The 15,426-nt window shown below is 47.3% G+C and overlaps 1 protein-coding gene across 1 annotated transcript; it reads right to left on the bottom strand.

The window, feature by feature from the left end:
• Window positions 1-6,495: 6,495 nt before the first annotated feature.
• On the bottom strand, window positions 6,496-15,151 carry HPX (hemopexin). Its single transcript, XM_087433995.1, has 10 exons — window positions 15,028-15,151; window positions 14,815-14,879; window positions 14,641-14,712; window positions 14,344-14,465; window positions 12,531-12,684; window positions 11,638-11,850; window positions 11,243-11,374; window positions 7,222-7,352; window positions 6,978-7,140; window positions 6,496-6,859 (listed from the first exon to the last, which is right to left on the bottom strand). The coding sequence occupies exons 1-10, from the start codon at window positions 15,108-15,110 to the stop codon at window positions 6,600-6,602; spliced, it is 1,395 nt and encodes a 464-aa protein (XP_087290121.1). The 5' UTR covers window positions 15,111-15,151; the 3' UTR covers window positions 6,496-6,599.
• Between the last annotated feature and the right edge of the window lie 275 nt (window positions 15,152-15,426).

Here is a 15,426-nt window from a genome sequence, read left to right as displayed (position 1 = left end):
GGTGGGTAGGTGCCAAATCAAGGAGGACCTTGTATGTTAGGCTAAGAGTTTGGGACTTTATTTTAAGGGGAATGGAAAATTATCAAAGAATTTGAGGCAGGGGAATGGCATGTTCACCCTTGCATTTTAGAAAATCACTTCTGGCTGCTAAGTGGAGAATAGACAGGAGGAGAGCAAAATTGGCACTGTGGGGACCAGTTAGTAAGTAACTGATGTAGTCTAGGTGGGAGATGATTATAGTGGTGGGAGTAGGGATGGAGAAAATTGCACAGGTTTAGTGAATATTCAGGAGGTGGAATTCACAGAAATTAGTGGTCTATTGATTGATTGGCTAAATAAAAGGATTACTTCCAGGTTTCTGCTTCAATAAATGAAAAAATCCAGAAATATCACCCATTTTCAAACAGCCCACCAGAATACTTATCTTCCCAACCCCATTGAGCAGGATGGCTGCAATATCCAGGGAAATCTTTTCAGGTAACAAGAGGCACACAGATAGGATGGTGAGGGTAAGGAGAGGAGTTTAATTAGCTAGTTTAATTAAAATGCAAAAAGGAAAATGTACAGTTCACACACAGTGCAGTTTGACCCACACACCGTCTTCCTGAATCCCTAATCTCCTCCTGGGTCTACAAAGCGTCCTGATTAAAGGGGAGTGAACCTGTGCTATCCATCCATCCTTTCTCTATTGTATCTCTTCCCCCTTCTGGTGCTCTCCATGGCCTAGGAGCAACCAATAGCCTATGAATCACCTCGGGTGCTGTGTGTGGTTCTGACCAATGTGGGGCCCTCTGAGGCAGCAATCTTTTAAAATTATTACCTTGGACCTATCAGGAAAATCATGAATCACTTACCAAGAGTACTGGATTTATGCTGTTTGGTTTAATAGACCAGCCAATTAGCATTACCAGGCAGTTGGCACCTAACTCGCCTATATGGAAGAATAGCAAAGACACTTAATGGAGCAAAGGCAGCCTTTTCTACCACTACATATAAGAATTGCTTTGATATTGTAACTTTTCTTGTAGTTGATCTAATAAACCCTCATTCTTCTGGGTGGTTGTTATCATTCAGAAAATCCATAAGGAGTAAAAACTTCCCACATAATATAAGGAGTTCATAAGTCAGATGGTAGGCCTGGCAAGGAATTCCTCAACACCCTTCTTCAGCAGGACTATTCTAATCCATTCCCAGGAAGAGCGTATAGGGTGAGAAGAGAAAAGGACTAAGGACTGAACTCTGGGAATGCCAGCATTTGGGGAGCCAGCAGAGGAAAAGAAGGCCAAGAAGGAAGCTGAGAAGAAATAGAGAGTAAGAGAAGAATTAGGAGAGAGTAATGTCATGGAAGAAATCCAAGGGAGGAAAGACTTTCAAGGAGGACGAACTGATCCACAGCATCAAATGCAGCAAAGATTTCTAATAAGGTCAACGCAAGAAACTATCCTTTGAATTTGGCAACATGGAGGTCATGGATCCCCATGATATGATCTATATCAGCAGAAAATGGAGGCAGAAGCCGCAATGCAATGAATTGAGCAAATGAAAATGAGGATGTAGAATAAGTAAGTGCAGAACCCTCTTTTGAGAAATTTGGAAGAAAGAATAGATGGTACCTGAAAAGTGATATGAAGTTAAAGATTCTGGTTTTGTCTTTTTTTTAAGATGGTGGAGAATTGGACATGGGTATAAGCTACAAAAAGATACCAGTAGAGAAGATGGATTTGAAAGTAAAGAAAAAAGAAGATGAGAGATGCAGTGAGATCCAGGAGGTGATGAGAGGAGGTGGGATCAAGGGCTCATGTAGAAGAATAATACACCTTAACTTTATAGACTGCAGGGGTAGGGGTGATGACAAGGATATATGTAGGGTAATTAATAAGATGGGAGCAGGCAAGAGGTTGAGGTATTTCATGCCTAGTGATATCAATATTTTCAAAGTCTTTAGCTGAGGAAGGGAAGGAGGGTTGGATAGAGAACAAGAAAAACTTTACAAGGTAAGTATTATCTTGTCATGAACATGTTGTTGTTACCTTTGTTGTTGTTATCTGTGCAGCATCCATTCCCCCTTTTATTGGTCACAGCACATCAGTTTTCTTTGAAGACCCATCCTCTCCCCACTCTAAGTCTGTGTGCTTCAGACGGGAATCATTCCAGCCCCACAACACACTTCAGTGTTGGGCTCCTAACCCATGATCAGGTCAATGTGATCAAGTCAAAGATGGTCACATGACTAAATCTGAGCCAGTGAAAATCAGATCCAGGAATTTTCCTGCAACTGTTGGGTAAAAGGTGCTGGTAGAATGTAAGCCTGGTGGACATCTTGCCACCAGGAAGGTTGAGCCTGCCTGAGAATGAAGCCAAGTCAAAGAAAGCAGAGCTAAGGGATGGAGAGAGAGAGATGCCTAATAACATCAATTTAACAGCTATATTAACCTCTGCCTGAAGTCACATGAGTCAATAAATTTCCCTTTTTCCTTACACCACTTTGAGTGGGTTTTATCACTTGCAACCACAAGTTATGATGAATATGTGTGGCAGATATTGCCTGTTGGTACTTATCCCCACATCCACTCTTCTATAATCTCCCCTGCACCCACAGCACTGGAAAGCTGAAAACCACATTTCTCAGGTTCCTTTGTCACTTCGCTCCAGTTAGGTTCTGCCAATGGGAACCCTTGAGTGAGGAAGATGGGAGGAAGGGAGAAGCCCTTCTGCTTTTAGCAGTGCCTCTGGCAACGTCAGCAGCAGTGGTTCCTGCCTAGCAGAAGTGGGGGCGGTTCCAGTAGCATCAGCAGTACAAACTCCAGCCGCATCAGCAAGTGAGTACAGATTTGTAGGTTCCAGCTCCTTGATCTTTGGGCAGTACTTTTTCTCCCTTTTGCTCGTCTAACCCAAGATTAGCGGTAGTTTCCTGATCTCTGGGTAACCCTGCTTTCCCTCTTATGCTTCTCCAGACCTCCCCCACAACTTTGTAACAAATTCTTTGCATTAAATCCTTCTCTGCTTATATCTAGAGTGATTTCTGTATCCTTATTGAACAGTGATTGGTACAATACACTCTCCTATTTTGCATACACAGTGCTTGTACACACACATATACCACACACAAAGCTCAGAGAGGCTGTTTCTCAAATCTGCAGACTTAGTAAGTGGCCTAGCTGGGACTGGGATTCAGACATGCCCGACTCCAATGTTCTCACTCTTTCTCTGACCTCAAGTTGGTTTTTGTTGTTCTTTTCTTTTTTATGGCTAGGTTAAATAGAAGTTAAAGAGGACAGAAAAATAAATGTAATGTTAAGAAAGCTTGTTCAGATGATCAACCTTGATGTTCAATTTGGATAGGGAAAAAAATGGCTTTTAGGGAATGGAGGACTGGGAGATAATAAAGGGACCAAATATCTCGATAAAAAAGAGCAGGAGCATGAGAATGAAGTTGTGAGGGAGGCAGAAGGATAAGGATAAGATGTTGTGGGCACAAGTGGGATGCTGGGATTTAAGGAATTTCTTCACAGGTGGAGCAATTGCGAATGATGACTAGGGTCAGAATTTGGCCATACTAATTGGGTGGCTGAAGTAGGGATTTCAGCAATTGAGAGGACATAGGTTGGTAGATGATGGCATAAGAATGGTATGGCTCACTTGCATGAGGCCAAAGGAGGAGGAATTTAACCTGCATAGAAAGAGGATGGGAAATGGTACAGACATGTATGAGAGTCATGCCAATGCTGATACTGCTGCCCATCCATTTGGACAGCTACAGGGAAAGGAAGAGGGGCCCTGGGGCAGAGCCAGTGTCAATTAAAACTGGAGGTAAAGAGATAGAAGTGTGTATTTACCATGGAGTGTGTAAAGAATATAGAGAAGCTTATTAGCCATGGAGTGTGAATTCGAGAGGGCGTCATGGAAAGTTTGGGAAGAAGAGGCACAATGACGAACAGGAAAAAGGAGCCATGGAGCAGTTTGGAGGGGAGATTCCTCGCTCTCCTTCACCCTCCTATCCAATCTATCAGCCAGTCCTATAGACTGTCTTCTAAATATTTTTTAATCTGCCTCCTTCTCTTCATCATTATTGCCAAACAGTGTCCAGCCCTCTATGATTTACCACCTGGACCACAGCACCAACCTTCTCAGTGTTCTCCTCACATCCACTGTCGTCTCCTTTCACCCAGTATCCACTCTGCAACTGTCAGAGTAATCTTTCTAAAATGTAAATCTCATCACCTCACTCTCTTGTCTAAAATCTCTCAGTAGGTCTCCATTGCTCCAAAGATAGACAAAATCCATGCTTCCTAGCCTGACATGGAAGCCCCCCATGGGCTGAGAAGCCCCTGCCTCTTTCTCCAGCCTCATCCCACCAGTCCCTCACTCATCCCCTGTACTCAGCCCTGCTGAGTAGTTGTGGTTCCCAATCCTGGCTATCTCTTCTCCCCTGGCTTTTCTTTGCTCATGTTGTCTGCTCTGCCTGTCCTGCTCCCTGGCATGGTAGTGGATAGTAGGCAGTGAATCTATATTTGCTAAAGGAATTGTATACTTTCTACTCATCTTTTAAAATTCAGCTCAAGTGTTATATCATATATAAAGCCTTTCCCTAAGCCCCTCTCCATCCCAGGTATTGCTGGTTCCGCTCTCCTTTGTAGATACAGTCTTCCATCTTAATGTCTATCTCACTTTATTGCATTTATCTGATGCCTTGTCTGTGTTCCCTTCCTGACCATGATAGAGCGGCAGATTCATGAGGGCCGGCACTGTCCGACTCATCTTGTTAGTCCGTTGCCTGACACACTGCTCTGCATATAGGAAGTGCTAAGTGAATGGATGAAAGAAGCATGAGTTGGACCTTATCTGGAAGTTTCTTGGAGACAAGCTAGAGGCTTCCCTGCAACGGAGCAGGGAAGAAGAGAAGAGAGAGGAGACTTAGTACTCCTCTTTCAATAGAGAGGAGGAAGTTAACCTTGAGTACCAAAGTTACTGGATAACTGTTTAGATACCTTCAGGCTCCCTGGTATGATGCAGTGATGCCCCAGATGTAGTACATGGACTGAATAAGGCCCAGACCTGAGACTTTGGCCTTGTCTTCACCACTCAGACTGAAGGAGCGGCTGCCAACCCCATGAGAAGAAGCATCCAGATACATCAGGGATGAAGGGGAAAGCTCAAGATACTTCTTTGGAGTGGACCCCACAGCCCAAGTGCCTGGCACCTTAACCTGTGTTCCCAGCCTGGCCAACTTCAAGTCCTGGGTGGACCCTGATCTAAGAGGCCCAGATTCATCCCCTGCCTCCCCTCCCAGCCATTGAGGCTGGTGAAGGAACCTTAGACAGTTCTCCTGAACCAGTAGGGCCTGGTGCCTCCCAGGAGCCACTCTGTGGCCTGGCCTTCCAGTGCAAAGCCCTGTGTCACAGGTGGAGCTTGTCAGTCTACTACTCTACCCACCGAAGTCCCATAAAGCAAGGAGCCACCAGGTCAGGAGGGGCTGACCCTAAACCAGATGAGGCCATGGGCTAGAGTGTGGGTCTGCTTCCAGGGCCCCTTCCTGAGAGAATCTAAGGGATGGGTTTGAGTCCATATTCATTGTCACTGGGAGGTGGGTAGTATTATACCCATTTTATGGAAGAGCTAGGATATGGAAGCTCAGAGTGAGAGCCCCTTGCTAGAGTCTGAGGCTATTTTTTGAGCCTAAAATAAACAAGCAAACAAATCTTCAACCTCAGATGGGTTGGAAAGGTAGAAAAGGTAGAAAAGGGTCTCACCCGAGATCCAGTTGTCCATAGTCCAGGCCCAATTCCCAGTCAAATGATTGTTAGCAAGTTTGGAACCTAAAGCCTTGGTCAGTTTATGATCAGAAAAGAACCAACCACTGCAACCTCCACCAAGACAACATTCACCGGGGACTGAAGGGTAACCAGCAGGACTCCCCAGGGGCTGTGTTCTGCAAATGTGTTTCATGGTGCCAGGTCCACGAATTATTCCTTCTGCCCTTTCCCCAGCTTGCCTCTGACACACAGAGGTGTCTCTGTTTCCCCACTTCAACTTCACTCCACTTGTTATGCCTAACTCATGGCGACCAAAGCCTCGTCTTCTGGTGTGGAGCTGCCTGAACCACCTGGAACCACAATTTGAGGGCCTCCATGGTCCTCCATGGCAACTCTGAGCCAATTCACTTTGCTCATGCACAGCTGCCCCAGGCCCTATTTTCCTGATGCCTTGGGGCCAAGCTGTGGTGAGTTATTAGCAGGCTGGGTCGGAGTCCCTGCTCTGCCTCTTACTTACTGGGTAAACACAGCAGTTCCTTCTCCTACCTTTGGTCCTCCATTTCCCTCTATGTGTAGATAGTCTGGAAGAAGCCAGTTTATGATCTGGATTTAGGAATCATCTGTGCAGAAATGAGGTTTGTCCCTCAGCCCTCCCCTCCTTTGCCTCCTGCAGCCTCATTTGAGCTTGAGAGCCTCAAAAAAGAGATGTTACTAGCTTCTCAGTTCAAAGAAAGAAGTGAGCTTGTTCCACAGCCAGTCCCCTTGATTCAAGAGAAGAAGCACTCTGGCTTTATTGTAAGGAAAATGGGGAGAAGGGGCTGGGCCAGACTTACGTCAGGAGGCCTCTCAATGATTGCAGCCCAGGAGGCTGTTCACTCTCTGGGGCTGGGGAAGGGTCTTGGCTGCATTCAGTTTCTCCAAGTCACTGAAGCAGTACAAATTGGAGCCTTGGATGAGGTACAAGCCGAGACCGTTGGCGGAACACGAGTGAGGGCCAAGGGACTTATCCACACACAGGGCCGCATCAACCTTCTCATGGGGCCAAGGAAGCTCCGTCCATGTTGCTGGAGCTCTTGATTGCAGGTCCAGCCACCACAGCCGCCGTCCTGGGAAGAAGGCACCAGACATAACATGGAGATCCTGACCTAGCCCTTCTCGTGCCCAGTGGGGACCTATGTCATGGAGAAGTAGCAGAACAAGCCTTTGCACCCAGACTCTCCTCACCTGCCATGACGTGGAGCCGAGAAGACCCAGGACACGTAAAGGCTGCATCCACAGCCCTAAGGCTGATGCCAGGAGGGCTCCCAAGTTCCTTGTCCAGCTGCTTTGGATAACCATCTACTAGAGTATAGCCTCCCTTTGTCAGGAAGATATACACCTGAGTGCCCTGGAGGACAAAGGACATGAATCAGCACAAGAGTTGGATATCCCCTCAGCCTCTACATCAAGCCACTCTCCCAACACACACCTGGATCAGATAGAGTTTATCCTCCCAGGAAAAAGCAGCATCCACTGTTGAAGGACCCTGGGGCCACTGATGGCCAATGGGCCACCTATGCCACCCATCTCGGCTGGTGTCCAGGCGCCAGTAGTGGGACCCTATGGAGTATCAGAAGTACCTCAAGTGCTGGTGGTAAAAGGCTGGGCAGTGAAAAGGCAAGTGACAGGTGCAGGGATGAGTCCTGAGAGGGAGGAGAGAATGCATCCAGAGGCCAAGAGGGAAGAGGCCAAGTGAGAGGGAGTAGAGCAGGCCTTGATTGGCAAAGTTGGGCATTGTGACCTGATTGGAACTGGAGTCAGCAGGAGCCTGACAGAAGGGCAAGCGTGGAGAACAGTGGCCAAGTTGCCATGTGAGGCCAACATCATGGGGTTTGGTGGGATCTCCCTACATGTCTCAGATGTCCACGTGCAGAGATGCTATAGACAATGAGATATAGTGGCCAGAAGTTCAAAGGTAAGCACCCCAGCAAGTTCCCACTGAGGTTCTCATGCTGCCTGCTCTCTAATCCCCTTGAGGTGGCAGGAGAGTATGGGGGTAGCCAGACCAGCGCCATAATTCTCTTCTCCCCTTTTCATAACATCTTATTAAAGGAATTGTCTAAGCTCCCATTTACCTTTTCTTCCTCAACCCACTTCCCTTACATTCTGTTTCCCTCCTCCATTGAAAGTGTTCCTTTCAAGGTCACCAGTATCCTCCAACTTTCCAAATCTAATGGTCAATTCTCTGTCTTCATCTTCTTCTACCACTCAGCAGTGTTTGACTCCTCATGACTCCCTTCTTTAAGTATCTTTTGGGATCTTGGCTCCCATGATACCAGACTCTTCCAGCATTCTTCTTATCTTTTTGACCACTCTTCTCTTCAGCCTGATATCTAGTACTGGAATCCCCTAGATTGGGCCTCTTCTCTATCTACACTCACTCTCTTGGTGATTTCACCTAGTCCAGGGCTTTAAATTCCATCTACATGCTGATGACTTTCAATCTTTTCTCTTCAGCTCTGATGGACCTCTTCTCTCCCCTGAGTATCAGGCTGAAACTCAACTGGCTACCTGATGTGTCCAGTTGGGGCCATTCGGCGCCAAAAACCTAACATGTCCAAACTGATTTCTGCCACCACCAAACACACACACACACACACACACACACACACCCGCTCCTTCCCTAGTCTTTCCTAATTTTAGAAAAAGTAACCACCATTCACCCAGTTGCCCCATCCCCAAAAGCTAAGTCATTCTTGAAATCTTCCTTTTCCTTTCCCTACTCTGACCAATGTCCGATAAATCGGTTAATGCCATTGGTTCAACCTCCAAAATATATCATGAGGACTTCTTACCACCTCTGCTGCTGTTATCCTAGTCCAAGCTGTCACTACCTCTAATGCCGACAACTGCAAAACTACTAGCTGGATTTGTGCTTACACAGTTGTATCTGTATGACTTATATTTCACAGAAGCCAGGATGATCTTTAAAAAAATAAGTCAGAACATATCACAGCCCAGCTCAAGACCCCCACCCTAGGCTTCCTTTTACAGTTGAAAATCCACACCAAGCCTATGTAATCTGGCCCCTGCGTCTCTCTTTTCAAGCCACTCACCTTTACTATGCTCCAGCCAACTGGCTTCCTTTCCTGATTCCTCAAAGTATTTGCTGTCCACCCTCCCTAAAATGCTTTTCCTCCAGTGCTTTATGTGGCTAATTCCTTTTTATCACTGAAATCTCAGCTCAAAAATCATCTCTTCAGAGAAGGGGCCCCTCATTCTCCTCACCTCTGTCCCGTTATCTTGTCTTATTTTCTTCACAGCTTTTTTTTTTGACACTTAACATTTTTTATTTTATATTTAAAAATATCAACAACTTTTAAATCCATTTATACTAGCTCCAAGTGGTATCTCAGAATGAGAAACATTCTGATGTTCCTAGGACACTTCACAGCTATTAATACTACCTGAAAGTATTCTCTTTCCTTTTTTCTCTGTCTTATTGTCCTCTCTCCCTAGGAGGCTCTGTGAGGGAAAGTGTCTCATCTGCCATGTTGACTACTGTAATCCCATTGTCTAGAACAATGTCCAGTGTCTATCAGGTGCTCAATAAATATTTGTTGAATAAATACCTGGTGTTCTCGCTGCAGCCACAAGTTTTCTGTATAGCTGTTTACTGGGCATGTCATGGTGACTGCATATTTACCTTCCCATCCTGCTGAAACTGCCCTGCTCATGGCCCCCATTTTGAGGATCAGAGCTATGCTACTCTTTGTGCATTGGAAATAAATGATGAGTCTCCAATTCATCAACAGCCAATGCATAGGCTGACCAGCAACCACTTTAATGTGGTCTGGAATAAAAATATGGACTGGGCCAGTCAGATTCTGTCTCTGGAAATCCGACTAGGAAAAAAAGAGTAACTGAGGCTGTCATCAGTTGGATCTGAGGCTGAAAGATCATGAATAGAGAGAAGGTGGAGAGGACACGTTGGTCCATGTGCAAGCCAAAGTTGTGAAAAAGCAGAAAGAATGGATAAAAAGCTATGAGGTAGAGAAAAGAGAAAAATTCATCAAAGAGAGGAGAGGATCAGCCCCGTGCTGAGTATCTGGGTCACACAGGTGTTTTCACCAAGATAGTGAGTTCTCACCTCAGCTGGATATTTTTAACATAACTGTGTTCTCTCCATGCCTGGGTCCTCTCTCAACAGCTCTGGAACATAGCTTATCCTTTGAATTTAGGAGTTCAGCTGCATTCGAGTGATGGCCATATTGCCTTGAGTTTCTATGATTTCTCTATGGCTGAGTATTCTCGTGACATCTCTGTGTGGTCCCTGTGGCCCTGTTTTCTCTATCTCTCTCTCTATCTATCATCATCTAGCTAGCTAGCTAGCTAGCTATATCTATTTATCCATCCATCTATCTCTATCTCTATCTCTATCTCTATCTCTATCTCTATCTCTATCTCTATCTCTATCTCTATAGCACTTTGTCTGTGTGTCCTCCCAATGGTCCCACGCTCTCACCATAGCTGCATGTTCTCCTGATACTTATGCGTTCTTACCATGACATATAGTCTCTGTGTAGGTCTATATTTTCACTATAGGTGTGTTTCATCACGGGTGTATGTTCTTATTACAGCATGCATTCCTGTTGTGGGGATATGCTTTCCTTGTGACTGTGTATTTTTCTTTATAGCTTGGTAGCCATATCTGATCAGATCTGTCCAGGAGTTAAGAGCAAAAAAGAATTTTCCCTACTCTATGTTCTCACCACTATTTTACATTTATATCTGATCATACAAATATCTTAGGCTGAGTGTACTATGGTTATTCACTCCTTCTCTTGGAGCTGTTCTCAAGTGTGGATCAAGACTCATCACTACCTGCCTGACTAACCCCAGAACATCCCTAGATGTCATTAGATGACTTTACCAATTAATGCCACAGGTCTGGGGAGGGGTCTCCACTGGTCACTCAGAGGAGAAACCTCCTTGGGCTAGTGAAGCTATCTATCTCCTAAAGCTCTAAGAGACCCAACACTTCTTGGTTGGTTCTCAGTAATGGGAACATCTCATCCCCAGGTAGTGCTGTGCCCAAAGGCCTGGATATAGGAACCAGGCACCTGGAAAAAGATGGAGCTCCTCAAGATAAGCTCAGGGGGAGCCAGAGGACCTAGCAAGACATGCAAGAACAAAGGGAATATGATTCCTCAAAGAGACCCAGAGAGGTCCAGAGAGGGCACAGACCTGGGATCAGATGGTACTGGGAGGCAGGCAGGTGGATGAATTAGAGGCCTGGGCAATGGAGACAAGGTTGAACAGTATATGCATCAGAGGAGATGAGGGATGAAAAAGGATATGCAAAGGATGCTAAGGATGGTGAGACCGAGGGGATAAAATAAGGGATGCAGTGATGAAAATGGAGGAAATGTATCAGAGATGGGAGACACATGTAAAAGAGATGGGAGGTATGGAGGGCAGAGACTGGGGAGTCGGGGGGCATCTCTCACCAATGAAGGCATAGATGGCACCATGGTTGTCAGATAGCAGTGCAGACAAGGCTATATCTGTGCCACAGGGCACATCCCAATGGCCATGGTGGGTAGTATTCCAATGGCTGGTCCTATTCCTGTGTCCATGACCTGGGGGAAGATATAGGTGAGGGGGAACACAGAAGGAGGCCAGAGGTCAGAGAGGTCTGAGGTGGAAGAGACTGCTGGGTTAGTGGGGTTGTGGTCTTCTCCCATATGAAGACAGCTGGGAAAAGCCAGAATGACAATGGGGCTAGGGCAAGGGCTAAGGTGTTACAGCACACAGTGCAGATGGGAGCTGGGGCATACGGGGTCTGCAAACTCAGGGAAGGTGGGCGAATTCCACTAGGACCCAGGGGCTAGGGCTTTCTCACCTCTGCCAGGGCAGGGCATGAAGTAGTCTCGGACATCCAGAGGGTACTTGGAATTCACCTCTCCAGAAACGGGGTTGAAGTGCAGGAACTGGTTACCCCGGAAGCAGTAGTAGCGGCCGATCCATCGCATGGCAGAGGAGCAGTCCCCAACGGCCGGCCAGAAACGCTCCTTTTCAGTTCCCGTAGTAAAGTCCCAGAACCACGTGCGGTTACCTTTGTCCAATCAATCAACGAGCATTCAGTGAAGCCAGGCTATGCTCTCCCTTTTGCTTGCACTGGGCCCCAGGATGGGCCAGATAAGGTCCTGGCCACATGGAGCTCACAGTCCAGCAGGTAAACAGTTGAGGAGAGTGATCATACAGTAAAATTCAGCAGCAAATTGCAGATGATCAGCTCAGCAAGGGCAGTGGGGAGAGTCAGAGAAAATTTCCCAGAGAAGATGATACTTAAACTAAAATCTGAAGCAGGAGTTACAAGGCAAACTAGAGTGGGAGATGGAACTCCAGAGAGAGGAAAGTCTGAAGCATGAAGCAGATTGGGTGTCCAGGGAACAGCACACAATTCTGGAGCTTCATATTCAAGGTAAGGGTATAATGAGAGTCAAGGCTAGAGGGTCAATAGGGGCTTGGTCATGGAGAGCCTTATATGACAGACTAAAGAACATAGATTTGTCCTAAGGGTGATGGGGAACAATGAGGAACTTTTAGCAGAATTACACCCAGTTACCTTCCTCAGGACGACTTCCTCTCCTTCCCCTAATTGACCTCTAGAACATAACTGGATTCTCTATTTCTTCACTTCCTTGGGAAGCCATAGAGTTGCTCCACCACCACCACCATCCCTACCACTGCCTCCATCACCACCAACCCACCATTACTCCAGGCTGGACTGACCTTTGAAGAAGAGGATGCCCTCATCTTGGCATTCTCCACGGTGACATTCCACAGCTGCATCCAGTGGGAACGGGATTCCAGGAAACTCCTCTTGGAGCAACTTTGGATATCCTTTATCCTTCTTCTCAGGAGGGTACACCCAGACTTTGTCCCCCTGCATACAAAATCACTCTATTTTTAACTATGCATCCTCCCATACTGCCATTCTGCATTCACACACAACATCTCTGTTCTATTGCATTTATCTGATACTCTCCTGCAGCCCCATACACGCTCAATCAGTCTGTGGACAACAATGTACTGTCCTCTTGCACAAATACATACCCTCAGTTAGACTGTGCAAATCCCATCACTATTACTATAACACACACACATCTGGCTATGTACAACCAGACACTCCCATGGCCCACTTATCAGCAACTGTATTAGTCTTGGCAAACACATCGACAAATAGTCATCCTACAATCATCCATCCATTCATACATACATTTGTTCATTTATCTATTTATTCATTCAAGGAACAGTTCCTGAATGACTACTATATGCCAGGTATTGTGAGAGGCACTGGGGATAAAAGGATGACAAGACTGTCTCAGCCTTCAAGGAGTTCACTGTACAAAAGGAGAAATTATTCCTACAGTCCTGGCCATGCAGCCACCAAGGTGGAAACATGTGAAAGGCATTGGGGATGTAGGGAGACTGCCTAAGTCTACCTAGAGAATTCCTAGAAGGCTTCACAGAGGAGGAAGCACTTGGGCCAAGAGTTGAAAATTGAGCAGGAATTTTCTAAGTGGAAAAGTGTGGAAAGGGTGTTACCAGCAGAGGGAGCAGCATGTACAGAGTGTACTCAGAGAACTACGTGTAGTCTCCTGTGGCTGGCACACAGTGCAGGTAGTGGGGGAGGAGACAAACCTGAAAAGACAACCAAGGGCCAGATCTCGAGACCCACGTGCACCTGGCTTGCAGGAACTGGCATGTGGTGGTGCCATTTGCTGAGACAGAGAACATAGGAGGAGGGGTGGATTTGTAAGGAACATACTAAGTTCAGTTTGGGGGATGCTGAATTTGAGGTTCCTGCAGGACATCTAAGTTGGAGATGTCTACCACAAAATTGGAAAGAGATATCTGGAGCTCTGGGAGAGAGCCAGATCTGGTGCCCACCACATAGAGTCCTCAGAGCCATGGCAATGGTTGACAAGACCCAGGGAGGTAATGGAATGGCTGGGATGGATCTCCCAGGAACATTCAGGGACTGGCAGAGGAAGAGAAGCCTGAGAAGAGCAGGAAAAGAAGCAGGAGGGAAAACAAGGCTGGCAATGAGGGCCTCCCAACCACACAGCACCTATGTGCAAGTTAGGAGAAGGCGCCCCCTCCTTTGAGCAGACCAAGCCTGGGCCAGGGCAACGGGACTCAAGAAGCACAGGCTGGGTTTCATCCTCCACTCTCCTGCTTGGCCAGGTACCATTGTGTTGTGCACAACCTGGCCATCATGTGAAGAGGACCCGATGCAGGGTCATGGAAGCCAAGGGAAGAAATTGCCAGGAAGGGAAGGATGGCCAACAGTGTGAGTGAGGCATAGCAGAGAGGTCTGGACGAAGATTAGGACTGAAGAATAGCCACTGGATGCTGCGCCTGCCGGGCCCACGTGCACACACACACTCCCTTAACCTGAGTTTATTTGAGAAAGGAGGGCACAGTGGGAGGAAACCTGGAACATACTGGTAAGGGCTCCATGCCAAGGCCACATCGGGGAGGGTCGCTAGTGTGGATTCCAGCACTTTCTGGCCAGGCCCTGAACTTGGCCCAGCAGTACCTTGATCAGGAAGATGCTGTCGTGACTGTGGCGGAATGCGGCATCCACGGTGCTGTTGAAATTCTTCCACCTCTCTGAGATTAACTCGCGGGTCCAGTTGTGACTCTTCCACACGAACTCCCCTGAAAGATGCACACTCACTGAGGCACCCAGAACAACCTCTGTCCTACTGAGATAGTTACAGAGAAGTTGTGGGTGATACTCCCAGGTACTTCATAAGATCTCCCACAGATGGATACCCCTCTGTGAAGGGGACCAAGTCTGAGGTCCCAAATGCCCCAACCCAGCCCCTCCTACCTTTGAAAAACAGCATGGCCCCATGCTCATCCAGGGTGGTAGCATCGAAGCTCCAGCCATCTGAGCAGCGTTCTAGTGTGGAGGTGGGGAGATGGCAAGTAAAAGACCAGTCAGATGATACAGTGCAGAGATACAGCCAGACAGATAGACAGACTCAGGGAGTCGGGGCCTCACCGAGCACGTCTGGGTCCAGCTTGACCCCATTCCCACCTTCAGCTCCGTTCCCAGGGGCACTAGCCCTAGAGAGAAGACAGACAGATGTCTGGGTCCCCTGCGCCCAGTCCCTCTCCCTTAGCTCCTGACCCCAAACTTGCCACAGGCCTAAAATCTCGCCCTATCCCACCCTAGCCAAGACCCCAGTCCTTCCCCAGTGCCAGCTTTACTCACGGAGGAAGAGGATGGGCAATGGCCAGAGACCAGCACAGGCCCAACAACCCCAGTGCAACTGATTCTCCCAGTGCCTGAGCCATGCTGAGCCGGAGAGGCCACAGGACAGCTCTAGGCACCTGACTGAACTCTCTATATAGAGATGGCAGCAGCGCCACACCCACCTCTAAGCCTACTGGGAATGAGCTGCCTCTCAGGACTTTGCCAATATTGGCCGATTACATCAATGCAAATAGGGTCAGGGTCTGGACAGAAAGCTGAGTCCAGGACTAACTCTTCCCGGCAGGAGGCCCCATCCCCCTTCAATGACTTTCCAGCAGTGACTAGCTCAAGCCATTGATGCCCAGCTGTGACTCTCATCACCTTGGTGATGGGTCTGGGTGACCCTAGGGAAGGGGC

Source organism: Ceratotherium simum, chromosome 7, assembly GCF_057802395.1.
Source record: "Ceratotherium simum simum isolate JZ-2026a chromosome 7, ASM5780239v1, whole genome shotgun sequence".
NCBI lineage: Eukaryota > Metazoa > Chordata > Mammalia > Perissodactyla > Rhinocerotidae > Ceratotherium > Ceratotherium simum.
Note: the sequence above shows the minus strand (reverse complement) of the source record. Positions and strands in the feature narration are given on the sequence as shown.

What these genes read in the sequence shown, in the direction of transcription:
- HPX (XM_087433995.1), bottom strand. Translation starts at nt 15,110, where the DNA reads ATGGCTCAGGCACTGGGAGAATCAGTTGCACTGGGGTTGTTGGGCCTG. An exon ending in GCTGGACCCAGACGTGCTCG is followed by an intron (nt 14,713 to 14,814) that starts GTGAGGCCCCGA and finishes CCTCCACACTAG; the next exon opens with AACGCTGCTCAGATGGCTGG. An exon ending in GGCCATGCTGTTTTTCAAAG is followed by an intron (nt 14,466 to 14,640) that starts GTAGGAGGGGCT and finishes TGCATCTTTCAG; the next exon opens with GGGAGTTCGTGTGGAAGAGT.